Source organism: Pongo pygmaeus, chromosome 18 (genome assembly GCF_028885625.2).
Source record: "Pongo pygmaeus isolate AG05252 chromosome 18, NHGRI_mPonPyg2-v2.0_pri, whole genome shotgun sequence".
Classification (NCBI taxonomy): domain Eukaryota; kingdom Metazoa; phylum Chordata; class Mammalia; order Primates; family Hominidae; genus Pongo; species Pongo pygmaeus.
The window spans coordinates 2193394-2212361 of NC_072391.2; the positions used below are offsets into that span (position 1 = coordinate 2193394).

At 59.1% G+C, this 18968-nt stretch overlaps 1 protein-coding gene across 19 annotated transcripts in view; it reads left to right on the top strand.

Moving 5' to 3' along the window:
• Window positions 1-18968, top strand: part of TSC2 (TSC complex subunit 2) — a 41821-nt gene that overhangs the window by 12289 nt on the left and 10564 nt on the right. For 8 of the 19 annotated variants that reach the window (XM_054454775.2, XM_054454779.2, XM_054454782.2 and 5 more), the window contains exons 12-25: window positions 821-958; window positions 1456-1559; window positions 1931-2012; window positions 5388-5543; window positions 6336-6452; window positions 11274-11396; window positions 12295-12401; window positions 12587-12737; window positions 13044-13166; window positions 13652-13786; window positions 15008-15197; window positions 16581-16674; window positions 16850-16952; window positions 17274-17368. In XM_054454775.2, coding sequence (XP_054310750.2) covers window positions 821-958; window positions 1456-1559; window positions 1931-2012; window positions 5388-5543; window positions 6336-6452; window positions 11274-11396; window positions 12295-12401; window positions 12587-12737; window positions 13044-13166; window positions 13652-13786; window positions 15008-15197; window positions 16581-16674; window positions 16850-16952; window positions 17274-17368 — 1718 coding nt within the window. Of the gene's footprint in view, window positions 1-820; window positions 959-1455; window positions 1560-1930; window positions 2013-5387; window positions 5544-6335; window positions 6453-11273; window positions 11397-12294; window positions 12402-12586; window positions 12738-13043; window positions 13167-13651; window positions 13787-15007; window positions 15198-16580; window positions 16675-16849; window positions 16953-17273; window positions 17369-18402; window positions 18532-18968 lie in introns of all 19 variants that reach the window. The other 11 variants (XM_054454771.2, XM_054454773.2, XM_054454778.2 and 8 more) reach the window with 3 other exon arrangements.

Sequence of the window (18968 nt, forward strand, 5' to 3'; positions counted from 1 at the left end):
GGGCTGGGCCAGGGTTGCCCACAGTCTGCAGAGCAACCTGCAGGCTGCCTTCGTGGCCTAAGTGGGTCCCGGCACAGTTCCCAGAGGGATGCCAGTGTGGCTTCGGCATGACTTTGGAGGACCGCATTAGCTCGAGTCTGTTAACCACAGCTTTAAGGAGGACTCCACAGCCACACAAGCTCATCAGCACAGGGGCCCTGGGGAGGCGAGGCTGGTATCCAGCAGCCTCAGGGCTGTGCCTTTTCCTGGAGCCTGGGGCGGGCGATGTACAGGAGGCCAGGCAGCAGAAGGGAGGCCGGGACTTGGCTGGGACTTAGCAGGGACTGAAGTCCTCTCAGAGTCTGTCGCTGGGCCAGAGCATTGCCCCTGACCGCTGGTGGAAATGGCAGAGGCCATAGCCTGGGGCTTCTAAAAGAGGCTGGACTTGGGAGAGGCAAGAAAGGCTTGTAGTTGTGGCTACTCTTGGCCCTCCTGCCCAAGCTTCCTTCTTAGCCCAGCTGCATGGACACAGCCAAGATTCCCTGGGGGTGGGGTACGGGCAGGAACAGCAGCTACCATCACAGCCACTGTGGCCCCTTGAGAGGATCTGGGAGTGTCATGGGCCATGCGGGTCAGGGTGGCCCCTGGAGAGGATCTGGGGGGTGTCTCAACCCGTGTAGCCCAGAGCGGCCTGAGAGGGCTGGGGGCGTCTGTCCCCATGCGGCCCAGAGCGGCCTGAGAGGGCTGGGGGCGTCTCCATGCGGTGGGTGTGTAGCGACGCCTCTGGTGCCGAGTCCATGTGGGGAGTGGAAGTCAGCATGTGTCGTGCCTGGTACTGCAGACCTTGGACAGCCCGGAGCTCAGGACCGTTGTCCATGACCTGTTGACCACGGTGGAGGAGCTGTGTGACCAGAACGAGTTCCACGGGTCTCAGGAGAGATACTTTGAACTGGTGGAGAGATGTGCGGACCAGAGGCCGGTGAGACCCCTTCCTGGGTGGGGCCTTTGGGCTTTGGCTGGTGGGGAGGGGCCGGGTGCTGGGTGAAGTGCAGCTTTCTGAGCCTCAGAAGCCAAGGGCCAGGTGGGCGCCTGCTTTCCAGGTTTCTGCACTCGGGCAGGGAAGGCTGCCAGGGCGCTGGTGGGCAGAGCGCGTGTTTGCTAATAAGCTCAGTGCTAGCCCACCCGTCGGTTTCCTCCCACCTGTGTGGAGGAAGCTTCCATCCGGCTCTGTGGAGTCCTGTGGCTCCCAGGCGGCCGCAGTCATTTTGCCTGGAACACTCAGCTTAGGGCCCCGGCTTTTCCATAGGTTTGGACACAAGTCTTCCCCGCTGCCAGGAGTGCCTTTGTGTCTGGGCTGTGGGCTGCAGGCTGTGAGGCGGCTGGGCTCTGACAGCAAACCAGCCTCTCGATCAGCAGCCCAGTGTGGAGGAGAGCGCTGGAGGGGCAGAGGGGCAACACCGGCTCTTCTTTTGACAGGAGTCCTCCCTCCTGAACCTGATCTCCTATAGAGCGCAGTCCATCCACCCGGCCAAGGACGGCTGGATTCAGAACCTGCAGGCGCTGATGGAGAGATTCTTCAGGTAGGGGGTCCTCTGTAGCCTTGCCTGGCACCTGGAGCCTGGCCCTGTCTCTGTCTGGGGCCCACCCGGGCTGGGTCTCAGGATGCCCGATGAGCAGGGCCCTCCTCTCTGCCTCTGGAGAGCCCTGGCTCTGGGTGAGCAGGTGCTGGCTTGCTTTCCAGTCCAGCAGGACAGGTCCTCTCATGACGCCACTGGGCTCCCTCTTTTGGGGGGTCGTCTGGAGAGATGCTCCCTGGGAGGCAGAGCTCTGTGCCCTGTGTGCCTGGCCGCGGGAGGACCCAGAGTTGGGCTGGTCTGCGCCAGGCAGACAGGCTGGTGTGGGGCTGTGGCCGGGCACTCCCCACCCACCCCAGCAGGCTGCTGTCCCGCAGGAGCGAGTCCCGAGGCGCCGTGCGCATCAAGGTGCTGGACGTGCTGTCCTTTGTGCTGCTCATCAACAGGCAGTTCTATGAGGTGCGTGTCCAGGGCGGCCGCAGCTGGGGGCTCAGGGCTATTTCTCCGTGGGGCGGGCTGTCTCCGTTGTGCACATGCTCCCACAGAGCCGGGCTCTGCCTGGGACTTCGGTCCTGCCAGACCCTCTGCAGCCCCCAGCGTGGTCTGTTTACGCCTGTTCATTCACTGGCTTGCTCGTCCTGGGTGCCTCTGCCAGGCCTTGACACGTGGCCAAGTAGCAAGGAAGGCACAGTGCCTGCCGTCAGGGAGCTCTGGCCAGGTTGTCACCGAACACAGGAGCCTCTTAAGAATTCTGTGCAAGTTCATTTAGACCAGTCTTGCATGGGGATATTGTCTTCCGTTTCTGTCATGACGTTCACCCCGTGCACCTACCTGATCGCCAGCCCTGCCTGGTCTCTCCTCTGCGGGCTCTCCTTCTCCACTCCCTCCTCTGGGAGCTCTGTGGCCCCAGGTCCACCTTCCTTGAGAGACACTTGTGTGCCTGTCAGCCATACCCCTTTCCCAGGAGGCGCAGCTTAGGCTCTGAGGCTGTCCCTTCCCACCGCACCCCTCCCCGCAGCCTCGCAGTCCTGCCCTTCTGAGAGCTGCTGCTCTGCTCCTCTCCCCATCATCCACTCTCCTTGAATTGCCCTTTGCTGGGCATTGCGATCCCGCATTCCGTCTGAGGGAGGAAAGGGCCTCCCAGAAGTTCCTCTGGGTCCTCTGGCTTCTCTCATCAGGGCTGGTCTTGTCCTGGTCTCTGTTCCTGTGGAACCTTTTACCTGCTTCTGTGAAAACTCATGCTGTCCCCAGCACAGCAGGCACACACACGCATACTCATGCATGCACAGCCACACGTGCCCATGTGCGCACACAGCCACACACACACGTGCACATGCATGGACACAGCCACACACGTGCACATGCGCGCACACAGCCACACACACACACGTGCACATGCCCATGTGCGCACACAGCCACACTCTCACATGTGCCCATGCGTGCACACAGCCACACACACTCTCACACACGTGCCCATGCGCGCACACAGCCACACACACGTGCATATGCCCATGCGCGCACACACCCACACACACTCTCACACACGTGCCCATGCGCGGACACAGCCACACACTCTCACACACGTGCCCATGCGCGGACACAGCCACACTCACACACGTACCCATGCGCGCACACAGCCACACACACACATGCACATGCGCGCACACAGCCACACACACACACACGTGCCCATGCGCGCGCACAGCCACACTCTCACACACGTGCCCATGTGCGCACAGCCACACACACACAGGTGCATATGCCCATGCGCGCGCACACATCCACACACACGTGCCCATGCGCGTGCACAGCCACACTCACACACGTGCCAATGTGCGCAGCCACACACTCACACACGTGTACATGCGCCCACAGCCACACACTTCCTCACGCGCGCGCACACACACGTGCCCATGCGTGCACAGCCACACACACGTGCATACGCCCATGCGCGCACACACCCACACACACACACACATGCCCATGCACGCACACAGCCACACACACACGTGCCCATGCGCGCACACAGCCACACTCACACACGTGCCCATGCGCGCACACAGCCGCACACTCTCACACACGTGCCCATGCACGCACACAGCCACACACACTTTCACACACGTGCCCATGCGCGTACACAGCCACACACTCACACACGTGCCCATGCGCGCACACAGCCACGCACACTCTCACAGACGTGCCCTTGCGCGCAGCCACACACACGTGCCGATGCGCGCACACAGCTGTGCACACACACGTGTCTATGCGTGCACACAGCCACACACACACACGTGCATATGCTCATGCACGCACACACCCACACACACACTCACACACGTGCCCATGCGCGCACACAGCCACACACACGCGCCCATGTGTGCACAGCCACACACTCACACACACGTGCATATGCTCATGCGCACGCATCCACACACTCACGTGCCCATGCGCGCGCACAGCTGCACTCACACACGTTCCCATGTGCGCACAGCTACACACTCACACACGTGCCCATGCGCGCACAGCCACACACACGTGCATACGCCCATGCGCGCACACACCCACACACACTCTCACACACATGCCCATGCGCGCACACAGCCACACACTCACACACGTGCCCATGCGCGCACACAGCTACACACACTCATACACGTGCCCATGCGCGCACACAGCCACACACACACACACGTGCCCATGCGCGCACACAGCTACACACACTCATACACGTGCCCATGCGCGCACACAGCCACACACACTCTCACACACGTGCCCATGCGCGTACACAGCCACACACTCTCACACACGTGCTCATGCGTGCACACAGCCACACAGTCACACACGTGCCCATGCGCACACAGCCACAAACACACACGTGCCCATGCGCGCACACAGCCACACACACACGTGCATATGCCCATGCGCGCACACACCCACACACTCACACATGTGCCCATGCATGCACACAGCCACACACACTCACACACGTGCCCATGCGCGCACAGTCACACACTCTCACACACGTGCCCATGTGTGCACAGCCACACACACACGTGCCCATGCGCGCACACACCCACACACACACTCTCGCACACGTGCCCATGCGCGCCCAGCCACACACACGTGCATATGCCCATGAGTGCACACAGCCACACACACACACACGTGCCCATGCGCGCACACAGCCACACACTCTCACACACGTGCCCATGCGCGCACACAGCCACACACACACACGTGCATATGCCCATGCGCGCACACAGCCACACACACTCTCACGTGCCCATGCGCGCACACAGCTACACACTCACACGTGCCCATGTGCGCACAGCCACACTCACACACACGTGCACATGCCCATGCGTGCACACACCCACACACACTCTCACATACGTGCCCATGCGCGCACACAGCCACACACACACGTGCCCATGCGCGCACACAGCCACACTCACACGTGCCCATGCGTGCACACAGCCACACACGCTCTCACGCACACATGCGCAGCACCATGTGGGAGGGTTCTCGGCTGTGACAGTGAAGGGCAGGGCCTCACCTCGGCTGCTGCTTGTGAGTCGTGGGCCCTGTGCCTGTGCCAGGCCGCCTTGCGGTGCTCACCAGCCTTCTGAACGAGGAACTGGACAGGATCCCTGGGAAAGGGCCTTGGGGTCTCTTGAGTTGTGCTCAGCGGGTGCTTGTGCTCCGTGCCCAGCTGTGCTGAAGTCCTGAGGGACATGTCCGCTGCTTCCGGGTCGGTTCCTGAGGAATTGGAAGTGTCATGAGATGTGGCCCTCGTTGGGCTGGTGCTCATTGGCCTCCCTTATGCCTGTGCAGGAGGAGCTGATTAACTCAGTGGTCATCTCGCAGCTCTCCCACATCCCCGAGGATAAAGACCACCAGGTCCGAAAGCTGGCCACCCAGTTGCTGGTGGACCTGGCAGAGGGCTGCCACACACACCACTTCAACAGCCTGCTGGACATCATCGAGAAGGTGAGAGCCATTGCACCCAGGGCCGGGTGCTAGGGTGCCAGAGCTCCATGGGCAGAAATGGCCTCTGGGCCCTCTGTCCACTTCTTTGAGTGACCGGATGGCTGTGTCCGTAGGTGAGGCTCCCCTCCCTGCAGGATGGGTGTCCCGAGGCCTGTGACGGGCCTGCCACTGCTGGGTTTGTGTCCTGACTGAAAGTCCTGGACATGGGTGTCCTGCCACACTCTGGGGGAGCTGGGCTGGGCCTCCTGTACCGATGCTGGAGCCCAGACCTGGGGCCGGGGCTTTGGCCTGCCGTCCTCCCTGCCCAGCCAAGAGCTTGCTCTTTGATTTTCAGATGCATTTTGGTTTCTGCACAGTCACTCAGGTATAAAGGGCATCTTTGCTTTTGAGAAATAAAGATGAAGGCCGGGCACACTGGCTCACGCCTGTAATCCCAGCAGTTTGGGAGGCTGAGGCGGGTGGATTGCTTGAGCTCAGGAGTTCAAGACCAGCCTGGCCAACATGGTGAAATCCTGTCTCTACTAAAAATATAAAAATTAGCCACACGTGGTGGCAGGCACCTGCAATCCCAGCTGCTCGGGAGGCTGAGGCAGGAGAATCGCTTGAACCTAGGAGGTGAAGGTTGCAGTGAGCCAAGATTCTGCCACTGTACTCCAGCGTGGACCACAGAGCAAGACTCGGTCTCAAAAAAAAAAAAAAAAAAGAGAAGGTGTTTGTGGTAGGAAGTGTTCTCACGGCTACTGCCTCAGAGAACCGTGAGCCCGTGTGTAAGCCCTGGCTTTCCCTTCAAAGGTGGCGGCCCGCTCCCTCTCCCCACCCCCAGAGCTGGAAGAAAGGGATGCGGCCGCACACTCAGCCTCCTTGGAGGATGTGAAGACAGCTGTCCTGGGTCTTCTGGTCATCCTTCAGGTAGGTGTTCTGCACAAGGCCTCTGCTCCTGGGGCGCGCGTGGCTAGTGTCCACCAGCTGCATCTGCGTTGTGTTGGAGTCTGTTCCCCAGTGGGACCCGCAGCCTCCCTGGATTTGCTGAAGGTGCGGTGGTCCCGGCAGGCAGCGGAACCTTCCTCCTGGTCTTGTGGAGGGATGGAAGGAGGTTCCGTGGCTTGCCTCTCCTGGTCACAGCAGGGATGCGAGAGGCCCTGTTGTATGCCCTGACCAGAGCCTGTCTCTGTGCTCCTGAGTCAGGGCCGGAACCATGTACCATCCTCAGCGTGGCGCTTGCCCTCGGCACCCAGCACAGCACCTGGGAAGTAAGGGTGGCCCTCCTTTCCCGCCCTGCAGCTGTTTTGTTGAGATTTAATTCACGTATCATGCAGTTTACCCATTCACACTGAACAGCTCAGTGGTTTTCAGTAAATTCATAGAGCTCTGCAGCCATCCCCACAGTCAGCTTGAGAACTTCCTGAGCATGCCAGCAGCACACGCTCGCATCCCCCGTTGGTCGCGTACCCCCGGGTACCATCAAGCTGCTTCCTGTCTCTGGATTTGCCTACTCTCAACATTTCATGGAAGTGGAGTCACACAAAATTCATCCATAAGATGTTGGATGGTAGAACACTTTCCTGTCTCCTGACTGGATTGTTCCACCCAGCGCCATGTGTCCAGGCTCATCCAGGTTGTGGCAGCTGTTGGTGCTCCCCTCCTTTTCATGGCTGAGTAGTCTATCATCTGGAAGGAGCACATTTTGTCTGTCTGCTCCTCCATTGGTGGACATTTGGCCTGTGTCCACCTTGGGGCTGCGGTGAGTAGTGCTGCTGTGAACCTTCTCCTATGAGGGCTCCGCCGGGCCTGCATTTTCACTTCTGGGTCTGCACCTAGGAGTGGATTGTTGGGCCCTAGGTTTAGTCTGCATTTGATGTTTCCAGGCGATACCAGGCTGTTTTCCACCGGTGCTGTGCCATTTTCCATCCACTCGAGCAGCATGTAAGGGTTCTGATTTATCTTTTTTTTTTTTTTTTGATACAGTCTCACTCTGTCGCCCAGGCTGGAGTGGAGTGCAGTGGTGCGATCTTGGGTCGCTGCAACCTTCGCCTCCTGGGTTCAGGCAATTCTCCTACCTCAGCCTCCTGAGTATCTGGGATTACAGGCACCTGCCAACACGCTCGGCTAATTTTTTGTATTATTAGTAGAGACTGGGTTTCACCATGTTGGCCAGGCTGGTCTTAAACTCCTGACCTCAGGTGATCCTCCTGCCTTGGCCTCCCAAAGTGCTGGGATTACAGGTGTGAGCCACCACGCCCAGCCTGCCTCTAGTTTTCAAAGCCTCACAGCATCACTTACGTGTGACTGTCGGTGTCAGTATCGTGTAAAATATAATGTGTGAATCAGTTTGCTCAAAAACTCATCCTTAAGATGTTGGATGGTAGAACAATTTCCTGTAATGTTTATATGTCATGGGTTTTTATTTCTTGCCATGGAAGTTTAAAGCGGTGATTGATTTTTTTTTATTATTAATTTTTTGAGACGAGATCTCACTCTGTCGCCCAGGCTGGGGTGCAGTGCTGTGATCATAGCTCAATGCAGCCTTGAACTCCTGTGATCAAGTGATCGTCCTGCCTTGGCCTCCCGAGTAGCTGGGACCATAGGCACACGTCACCACACCTGGCTAATTTTTTCATTTTTTATAGAGATGGGGTCTTGCTATGTTGCCCAGGCTGGCATCAACCTCCTGGCCTCAAGCAGTTCTCCCACTATAGCCTCCCAAAGTGCTGGGATTACAGGCATGAGCCACCACACCTGGCCGTGGTGTTTGATTAAAAACCAGGCATCGGCCGGGTGTGGTGGCTCATGCCCGTAATCCCAGCACTTTGGGAGGCCGAGGTGGGTGGATCACCTGAGGTTGGGAGTTCAAGACCAGCCTGACCAACATGGAGAAACCCCATCTCTACTAAAAATACAAAATTAGCCAGGCGTGGTGACGCATGCCTGTAGTCCCAGCTACTTGGGAGGCTGAGGCAGGAGAATCACTTGAACCCATGAGGCAGAGGGTGCAGTAAGCCCAGATCACACCATCACGCCATTGCACTCCAGCCTAGGCAACAAGAATGAAACAACGTCTCAAAAACAAAACAAAACAAAGACAGGCATCACCTCCTTGGTGTCTCATCCACACAAGCACCATGCTCTTTACTGACTGGTTGGGAAGGGGTGTGCTGGGCTGTGGGAGCCTATGGCCTGGAAGAACTGAGAACCTTCCTGCTTCTGCAGAGGGAAGGAAAGAGGTTCTGTTGCCCTTACTTGGAACTCCAGCACTGGAGGCCTGAGGGTCTGGGCTGCAGAACTGAGATATTTCCTAGTTGAGGCAGAGTCCTGGTTCTGGCTGTTTTCATTTCTTTATTTTTTTGAGACAGAGTCTAACCACTATGTCACCCAGGCTGGAGTGCAGCGGCGCGATCTCACCTCACTGCAACCTCCGCCTTCCAGGTTCAAGCGATTCTCCTGCCTCAGCCTCCCGAGTAGCTGGGATTACAGGCTCGCACCACCACACCTGGCTAATTTTTGTATTTTTAGTAGTGACATTTTTTCACCATGTTGGTCAGGCTGGTCCCGATCTCCTGACATCAAGTGATCCACCCACCCCAGACTCCCAAAGTGTTGGGATTACAGGCGTGAGCCATCGTGCCTGGCATGTTTTCTTTTGTTATAATTGAAAAGTAACACAGTTGACTTGAACAGTATGGGGCTGGGAGCGCCAGCCCCTGTGCAGGTGAAAATCCCCATCTAACTTTTCACTCCCCAGAAACTTTACCAACAGCCCTCTGTTGACTAGAAGCCTTGCTGATAACAGTCGATTAATGTACAGCTCGTGTGTTTTATGTATTCTGTGTTTTTACAGTCAAGTAAGCTAGAGAAAAGCAAATGCTATTAAGATGCTAGGCATGGTGGCTCACGCCTGTAATCCTAGCACTTTGGGAGGCCGAGGCGGGCGGATCATGAGGCCAGGGGTTTGAGACCAGCCTGACCAACATGGTGAAACCCCGTCTCTACTAAAAATACAAAAATTAGCTGGATGTGATGGCACGCACCTGTAATCCCAGCTACTCGGGAGGCTGAGGCGGGAGAATCACTTGAACCTGGGAGGTGGAGGTTGCAGTGACCTGAGATCGTGCAACGGCACTCCAGCCTGGGCAACAGAGCAAGACTCCGTCTCAAAAAAAAAAAAAAATCATAAGGAAGAGAAAATACATTTCCTGTTCCTTAAGTGGAAGTGGCTCATCACCAAGGTCTTTATTCTTGTCGTCCTCATGTTGAGGGGACTGAGGAGGAAGGAGAGGAGACACATGGTCTTGCTCTCTCGGGTGGGAGAGGTACAAGAAAATTGGCATATAAGTGACCCATGAAGGCCAGCCTCGTGCTGTTCGAGGGTCAGAGAGTTTGCACAATGGACACGGTGACAAGTTTGATTCCCGTTTTCCTGCCTGCCCAGTGGGCCTGGTAGGGCGGCAGCTGCTGTTGGTCCCATGTGGCCTTCCCGGAGTGGGGGGTGCCAGGCACTGTGTGAACCCCCACCTCCACCTCTTTTTTGTCCAAGGAAGGGATATTGCTTTTATGTCATAATATTTTGAGACGAGGAGAAACTGTTAATCATTTAATCATCTTTTTTTTTTGCGATGGAGTCTCGCTCTGTGGCCCCAGCTGGAGTGTAGTGGCGCAATCTTGGTTCACTGCAACCTCCGCCTCCTGGGTTCAAGCCATTCTCCTGCCTCAGCCTCTCGAGTAGCTAGGATTTACAGGCATGCGCCACCACACCTGGCTAATTTTTTTTTTTTTTTTTGAGACAGTCTTGCTCTGTCGCCCAGGCTGGAGTGCAGTGGCACGATCTCGGCTCACAGCAAGCTCCGCCTCCCGGGTTCACGCCATTCTCCTGCCTCAGCCTCCCAAGTAGCTGGGACTACAGGCGCCCGCCACCACGCCTGGATGATTTTTTTGTGTTTTTAGTAGAGACAGGGTTTCACCATGTTAGCCAGGATGGTCTTGATCTCTTGACCTCATGATTCGCCCGCCTCGGCCTCCCAAAGTGCTGGGATTACAGGCGTGAGCCACTGTGCCAGGCCTAATTTTGTATTTTTAGTAGAGATGGGGTTTCTCCATGTTGGTCAGGCTGGTCTTGAACTCCTAACTTCGTGATCCACCCACTTCAGCCTCCCAAAGTGCTGGGATTACAGGCGTGAGCCACCACACCTGGCCTCAGTCATTTCTTTAAATGATTCTTTAATCATTTAAAGATGTTAATCATTTCCTTAAAAGAATAATAGTGTAACCACTTATCTCCCGAATGCCTTGAAGGGGCCCTCAGGCCAGATTTCCCCCAGCTCCTGCTGGCCCCGGCCCCAAGGTTGCTGGAGGCACCGGATGCTCTTCACACCTTGCCTCACCTGTCTGGGAGGTGCCCTTGACCTTTCGGGAGGGGCTGCCTACACCTGGGATTGCCCTGCAGAGCACACTCCCCGCCCCATTCTGCCCTGTCTGCCATGCAGCTGGAGCTTCTCCATTGAATGGACTCTTCCTCGCCTGTTGATTGCTGCCCTGATGATGAGATGGGCACGAGGTTGGGTTTTACTTTTTGCTGCTGTGGAGAGAGAGCCCTGGTGGTCCTGGGTTTGAAGGTCATGTGTTTTGAAGCACGCACTCTAGAGAAGCTGTCCTGGCCCCTGCTCCGGGGCAAGGGTGCTGTCTTAGGGCTACGTTTTCACCTCCTGCTCCGTGGTGAGCTGCGTCCTTTCTCTGCAGACCAAGCTGTACACCCTGCCTGCAAGCCACGCCACGCGCGTGTATGAGATGCTGGTCAGCCACATTCAGCTCCACTACAAGCACAGCTACACCCTGCCAATTGCGAGCAGCATCCGGCTGCAGGTATGGTGGCCGGGGGTGGGCAGCCAGTTCCTGGGGGCCCAGCCAGGTATCCCCATCTTGGCAGGTGCGGTTCCCGGAAGCTGCAGAGACGGCCCCAGGATGGGGCCTCAGCTGACTGTCCCTCCTCTGCACCCACTGTGGCCACAGCCTCCCCAGTCCTGGTGTCCTTTCCTCTGCCTGCAGTCCACACATTTGTGGCTTGTCGCTCTAAGCCGCACGGTGGCATAGGTTGGGGCAGAGAAAAGGAAGCACGGCGACTTCCGGGGCAGTACATGGCCCTAATGCTCCTGGTGCTGCAGAATCTGTGAAGGACCTGCAGCAGAGGGCTGGGCAGGTGGGCAGCACAGGGCAGAGCTGAGAGGGCAGGGCAGGGCTGGAGAGGGCAGGGCTGGGCAGAACAGGGCTGGAGGAGTTGCGCTGAGTTTGCGCTATGGATGTCGGCACCAGGCTGAGCAGAGGTGACTGGGATGAGAGCCCTCCCTCCTAGAGCAGGTGCTCTCTGGGGCTACCCTTGTGGCCTCAGAGCCCTGTTCAGCCTGTCGATGGAAGAAGTGGCAGGGCTGGGAGCTGAGCTCCGCTTTCTGGCAGTTGGGAGCATGTGGTGCTGCCAGAGGAGCGAGGCGCCCATCCCCTCCATCCCAGGCGGGCCCAGCTGTGGTGGTGGGGACGTCAGGCTCTGTGAGTTCCAAGGCAAGGGAGGGAGGAGGCTGTGGGTGCTGGGCCTCCGGTGTCACCAGGACAGAGCCTGTGTCTGTGTTGGGACATGGTTGTGTGCACATCAGCAGGTGGCCTTTTCTGAGTGCCTGTGGTGCTGTACGTGGGTCCAAGCAGGTGGGACGCCGCCTGTCCTGGGCCTGCATGAGCCTGGCTCTGGGTTTCACCGTCCTCTCCCTGACAGGCCTTTGACTTCCTGTTGCTGCTGCGGGCCGACTCACTGCACCGCCTCGGCCTGCCCAACAAGGATGGAGTCGTGCGGTTCAGCCCCTACTGCGTCTGCGACTACATGTACGCGGGACCTCCCCCACGGCCCATGAGGCTCAGGGCGTTGGGGCGTCAGAGGCGCTGGGGCCGTGGTGGCACTGGTTGCATGTGTGAGGGATGTCCCAGGGTCGGGAGGAACCAAGTCTGTTCTGTTCTGTTCTATTCCTGCTGCGGGGACTTGGCCTCAGCTGCTTCTCTTGCTTCTGCAGGGAGCCAGAGAGAGGCTCTGAGAAGAAGACCAGCGGCCCCCTTTCTCCTCCCTCAGGGCCGCCTGGCCCGGCGCCTGCAGGTCCCGCCGTGCGGCTGGGTTCCCTGCCCTACTCCCTGCTCTTCCGTGTCCTGCTGCAGTGCTTGAAGCAGGTGAGTGGGGCCGGGCAGGGACCATCCATCCCACATTGGGCCAGGAAGACAGGGAGCCGCCACCTGCCTGCTGGGCCTCCCTCCCTGTCTGGCCTGTGGAGGGCAGCCCTCCCTCAGAGCTGAGCCTTCCCCCTTCCCTGAGCAGCTGCAGGGACAGAGGCCTGCGCTAGGCAGGCTCCCCCGGCTGAGAACAGGGCTCCATGGCCCTTGCCGCTGTCCAGCCACAAGCAGAGCCTCAGGTGCTGAGCTTCCGCCTCTGTCTCCAGGGTCCAGAAGGCCCTGTCCTGACACCTCCTCTCCTCGCAGGAGTCTGACTGGAAGGTGCTGAAGCTGGTTCTGGGCAGGCTGCCCGAGTCCCTGCGCTACAAAGTGCTCATCTTTACTTCCCCTTGCAGTGTGGACCAGCTGTGCTCTGCTCTCTGCTCCATGGTATCGTGGCCGGCCTGGGGTTGGGGTGGGGGACCTAGTAGGGTTCTTCCCCAAAAGACTGCGAGCCTCTGGGCAGAGTGAGTGAGACCCTTTGGGCTGGGGCTCCGTTTCCCTCAGACTCAGCTGCACTCTGGAGTGCAGATTGTGCCTCGGGCAGGGTGGAGGGACCCCTGCCCCGACTCGCAGCTTTTGGGACTGACGTCAGAGGTCCCCAGCCAAGGGCATGTCACTGAATGTGGACGTCTTCCATCTGTCCTTTTCCTAAGTGGGGCTCCCGTGCCATTCACATCGCATTCCTGGTGTGTTGCTTGGCAGGCACTCCCACCGCTCAGAAAGGGAGGCCCTTCCTGGGACAGAGGCAAGAAGGTTCCCCAGCCCTTTGGCCCCCTTTCCTGGGCCTGCGTTCCCAGGGCCTCCCCAGCCCCTCTGGCTACCCCATGACCTGGCCGCTGGGGAGGGGTTTCATGCCTGGATTTGGTCATCAGCTTTCAGGCCCAAAGACACTGGAGCGGCTCCGAGGCGCCCCAGAAGGCTTCTCCAGAACTGACCTGCACCTGGCTGTGGTTCCAGTGCTGACAGCATTAATCTCTTACCATAACTACCTGGACAAAACCAAACAGGTAGGAGGTCAGAGCAGGACAGGCGAGCTTGAAGGGGCCTGGGATTCGAGGGCCTGGCCCAGGTAGGCCACACGTTTTTCTCATAAACGAGTTTGTGCCAGGCCAGGGATGAGTGAGTTGGCTCTGCTTCCCTGGGTGACTGCCAGATGCCCAGAGCAGGGGCGTCTGATTCCCTGGTGCTTCTAGCTCTCTCTGGGGCCTGGGAGCCGTCCAGTGTTCCCTGTCCACCCCGGACAGCGTCTCTGCTCTCTGTGGAGCGTTGCCTGGCTTGTCCCTGCTGTCCCATAGGGCAGGTGGCCATGCCGGTTGATGGAGCTGGGCTGGTTCTGAGGCGCAGGGCGGGCAGGCCAGAGGCTCTGGCTTCTGCCTCCCTCCACACCCACCATCAGGTGCCGGAAACTGTCCCTTCACCTCCGATCTGCCTCACGCCCCCTGTCCCAGTTGCATTCCTCCACACCTCTCTTTGACATGGCCCTCCGGGACGTGGAGCTGGTGTCCTAGAGATTCTGGCCTCCGCTCAGGGCCATGCCCGCCAGGAGATGCTGACTCTGAGGCTTGGCCCATCAGTGCCCCGGGCCTCAGCTTCTGATGGTGGCCCTGTAGGGAGCTGATGTTGGGTTCCCATCCCTCAGGCTCAGCCCCACCCTGTTGGGCCCCTTCAGCCCCTCTGAGAGGCTCACTGGGTCCTCATGGGTCTTGCCTCAAAGCAAAGCCAGCCTTGCTGGGCTGCAGGTTCTGAGGCCTTACTGGCCCACAGTGTATCTGAGGGGTGAGGCCGGCTTTGGGAAATGGAAGCTGTTCCCCGGACACCGCCTGGCAGGCCATCTGGCCCCAGGCTCTGCCTGAGCGCCACTTATCTTCTGCTGTCCTCATAGAAGACACTGCCCAGGGTTGGTGTGTGATCTGGCGGCTTTGCCACTTCAGGCAGCACTGCCCCTTGCAACAGAGCCAGCCTGTTAAGGGCCCAGAACCAGGGGATGAGAGCCCAGCGTATCTGGGTTCTGTTGGCCTGTGGGATCGTGTCGGAATGCAACTGACCGGAGCAGTCTGCTGTGCAGAGTCTGCTTGGGTAGCTCAGCGCTGCTGGCTCTGCCCCACAAGCATTCAGGGACTTCCTAAGCCTCGGCTGTTCTCCCGGTGGAGCACTCGAGGTTGGTGAGGGGGAGGTGAGGCTGCCTCTGCTGCGAGCGGGTGGGGCCTGAGGTGTCCTGTCTCCTGCAGCGCGAGATGGTCTACTGCCTGGAGCAGGGCCTCATCCACCGCTGTGCCAGCCAGTGCGTCGTGGCCTTGTCCATCTGCAGCGTGGAGATGCCTGACATCATCATCAAGGCGCTGCCCGTCCTGGTGGTGAAGCTCACACACATCTCGGCCACAGCCAGCATGGCCGTCCCACTGCTGGAGTTCCTGTCCAGTGAGTCCCCACCCTGCCTGCACATGCACCCTTGAGGTTCGGGCTATGTAACCTGTGCGGGCTTCTCTGGTGCCCTCTCTCAGAACTCCTTGGGGAACCTGGGTGTCTTGCCTTCTGCTGCCTCAGGGCCTGGGCGTCTCTGCCCGGCTGCCATGAGTGCTCTCCCTCCTGGCCTTGAGGGGCGGCTCCTCTCACCCCTCTAGTGTCCATATGAATGTCCCTCCTTGAAGAAGCCTCTTCCCCGCCGAGCAGTGGCCCTCCCCTGGTTCCGGGCCTCCTCTCTGTCCATCAGAGCACACGCCGCTTCAGGGGGGCTTTGTTCGCTTCCCCCAGACTGTGACTTTAGGAGCTCAGGTGCCTGCCCCTTCCCCTCACTGCCTAGTGTGCATCTGGGCAGGCCCTCAGTGTTTAGATGGCAGAAGGGCACTGCTGCGCCAGCATTTGGTGTGGAGGCTGGAGACTAGATCTTGTGCACTTTGTGGGCCACATACGGGTCCTGTCAGTCTTTCTGTTTTGTTTATAACCCTTTAGAAGCATAGAAGCCTGGCCGGGTGCGGTGGCTCAGGCCTGTAATCCTAGCACTTTGGGAGGCTGAGGTGGGTGGCTCATCTGAGGTCAGGAGTTCGAGACCAGCCTGGCCAACCTGGCGAAACCCCGTCTCTACTAAAAATACAAAAATTAGCCAGGCATGGTGGTGGGTGCCTGTTGTCCCAGCTACTCGGGAGGCTGAGGCAGGAGAATCTCATGAACCCAGGAGGCGGAGCTTGTAGCGAGCCGACATCACGCCACTGCACTCCAGCCTGGGCGACAGAGCGAGACACCATCTCAAAAAAAAAAAAAAGAAGTGAGGCTGGGTACAGTGGCTCCCGCCTGTAATCCCAGCACTTTGGGAGGTCGAGGCAGGCAGATCATGAGTTCAGGAGATCGAGACCATCTGGCGAACACGGTGAAACCCCGTCTCTACTAAAAATACAAAAAAATTAGCCGGGCGTGGTGGCGGACACCTGTAGTCCCAGCTGCTTGGGAGGCTGAGGCAGGAGAATGGCGTGAACCCAGAGGGTGGAGCTTGCAGTGAGCCGAGATTGCGCCACTGCACTCCAGCCTGGGTGACAGAGCAAGACTCATCTCAAAAAAAAAAAGTGCGGAAGCCTTTCCTCACGGATCACACAAATGGTAGGCCACAGCTCGAATTGGCCCAGGAGCTGTGGTTGGCTGGCCATGGGCCGGAGAGCCGAGGCCAGGGTCGGGAAAGCCACATCTGTGTGGCCGTGGCCCGCCCTCCTCTGCAGCACCCCATCGCTGCCGTGGGCAGAGCAGCTCTGTTGGCCTTTAGAGGCGCTGCGTGGGACCCCGGCTCCCTGACCACCGTCTTTGTTACCGCAGCTCTGGCCAGGCTGCCGCACCTCTACAGGAACTTTGCCGCGGAGCAGTATGCCAGTGTGTTCGCCATCTCCCTGCCGTACACCAACCCCTCCAAGTGAGTGGTCACCCCAGGCCCTGTGCCTCCCAGCCATGGCCCCGGCCAGGCCTTGCGGCAGAAAGCCCTGGCAGCCTTTGTCCCCAAGGCCTGAGTGCCTCGGTTTTTTGCACTTCATGCCCTGGGGATGTTTCCCTGCTGCCAGGATGGAGTGCCAACCCCCTTCTCATCTCAGGTTTAATCAGTACATCGTGTGTCTGGCCCATCACGTCATAGCCATGTGGTTCATCAGGTGCCGCCTGCCCTTCCGGAAGGATTTCGTCCCTTTCATCACTAAGGTGGGCCCAGGGCCGGTGAAGGCTGTGTCTCTTGGTAGGCCAGGGCTTGCTTTGCACTTGGCTGTCCATGGTAGGGCAGAGTGACAGGCAGGCAGAGGGCAGTGGGAGGGTGTTTGGGGCTGTGCCTGTGGCGCTGGGGGCTCTGCTGGGCAGCCTGCAGGGGTTTGTTGCGCGGCGGGCGTTGAGGGGTGGGAGCTGGGTGCTACCGCCTTGCCCCTAGCCTGCAGCTCGTCCCTGGCCAGGGGGCACCCGGCAGGCCTGGTGAGGGCCTCCACCCCGCCATGGCCACCCCTCACTGTCTGGGCCTGCTCACTCTGCCAGGGCCTGCGGTCCAATGTCCTCTTGTCTTTTGATGACACCCCCGAGAAGGACAGCTTCAGGGCCCGGAGTACTAGTCTCAACGAGAGACCCAAGAGGTACGGCCTGCGGGGGTGTGCCTGGTGTCGGTGTTGGGGTGGGAAGGACATGGGGCTGTGGCCTGGCTGACGGTGCCTCCAAGTCAGTGAGTGGAATTGGGTCCTGTGTGCCCTGGAGTATGTGAGGCAGGGCAGGACCTGCAAGGGCCGCTAACACCCCTCAGCCCCTCAGCAGGTTGGCCGTGGTGGCCTGCAGCGCAGTAGCACCGTGGCCTGGGTCCTGGCCGCGTGTGCCGCAAGCACCTACTTGTGGAATTGGGGATTGGGATGCAAGCTGTAGGCGCCTGAGCCCCTCGAAGGAGCCGGCCTTGTCTGGGGCCGCCCCCTCCTCTGCAGCCCCCAGCCTGCTGCTAGCCGGGGACTCTGCTTCATCACCGCCGCCTTGCCAGATCGCAAAGAGCTGAGCTGGCCTCTGTGTTCTTGTTTGCATTTCATTTGAACGGCTTTCTCCTCCTGTCCCCCACCTTCCTGCCCAAGCTATTCTGGCTTTCCCTAGATGGGAATACGGCATTTTCCAGCGTGACCTCAACTCGGAAGCTGTTCTCTTCAGCCCCTGGGGGCCGGGGGCCAAGCTCGGCCATTACGGCCAGAGACTACTATCTGGGGTCTTGGTCTCTTTTCCTAGTGACCTTCAGGGCTTGGCCACTGAGGCCTCGGTGCCTCCTCGGTCAGAGCTGGGCGGTGCCTGCCTTCCGCGGGTGGGTGGGATTGCCTGGCCAGCACAGCCTGGAATCTGCCGTGGGGGTGACCCACACACGTTTAATTTGCACTGACGTTGTTTGTTTTGGTGTCATGCGTGAAGCCTTACTTGTTCTCAGTCATGTTTACCAGACGTATTATCATGCATTTTTGTTTTCTGTCTCTTCCCCGCTAACTGCCCTTTGGCATGGCTCTTTTGCTCATCTCACCCACGGGATCTCTCCATCCTGACCCTGTGGCCTGGGACCTTTCCTCCTCACCCCTCCACTGGCTTGTTCTCCCCTTCCCGGGAGCTGGGCTCTCTGGGGCGTTGGGGCTCCTTCCTCACCCGATAGTCTGAGGATAGCCAGACCCCCCAAACAAGGCTTGAATAACTCTCCACCCGTGAAAGAATTCAAGGAGAGCTCTGCAGCCGAGGCCTTCCGGTGCCGCAGCATCAGTGTGTCTGAACATGTGGTCCGCAGGTAGCGGGACTGTCGGGTGGGGGGCACGGACCCTGGAGCTTGGCCCCGTGAGCACCTGGGTGGCAGTGCATGGGGCTGCTTGCATGACCTCATCGTCTGCCCGTGTCCTCCCTGGCCAGCCCAGGGGGAGCCGGTGACGAGGGGTGGAAAGGTTGCATTCTGTCCCCAGGCCCCGTATGAGCACGGGCTGGCTGCACGCATCCCCAGGCCCCCTCGGGGTGCCGCTCCGAGAGAGCCAGGTGTGCCGGGCAGCAGCCTCCCCAGGCTGTCCCCAAGGGCCGCAGTGCGGGTTGGGGGAGACACCGCTCCTGGTTTTGGCCTTTTCGTATTCTCTAGAACGGACGTTTTTCCTTGGGCTTTCTTCCCAACAAGGTTTATTTTTTGTTGTAGCTGAAAGGGAACTAGGGGCATTTGTGGAGGGTGCTGGGGTGGAGCAG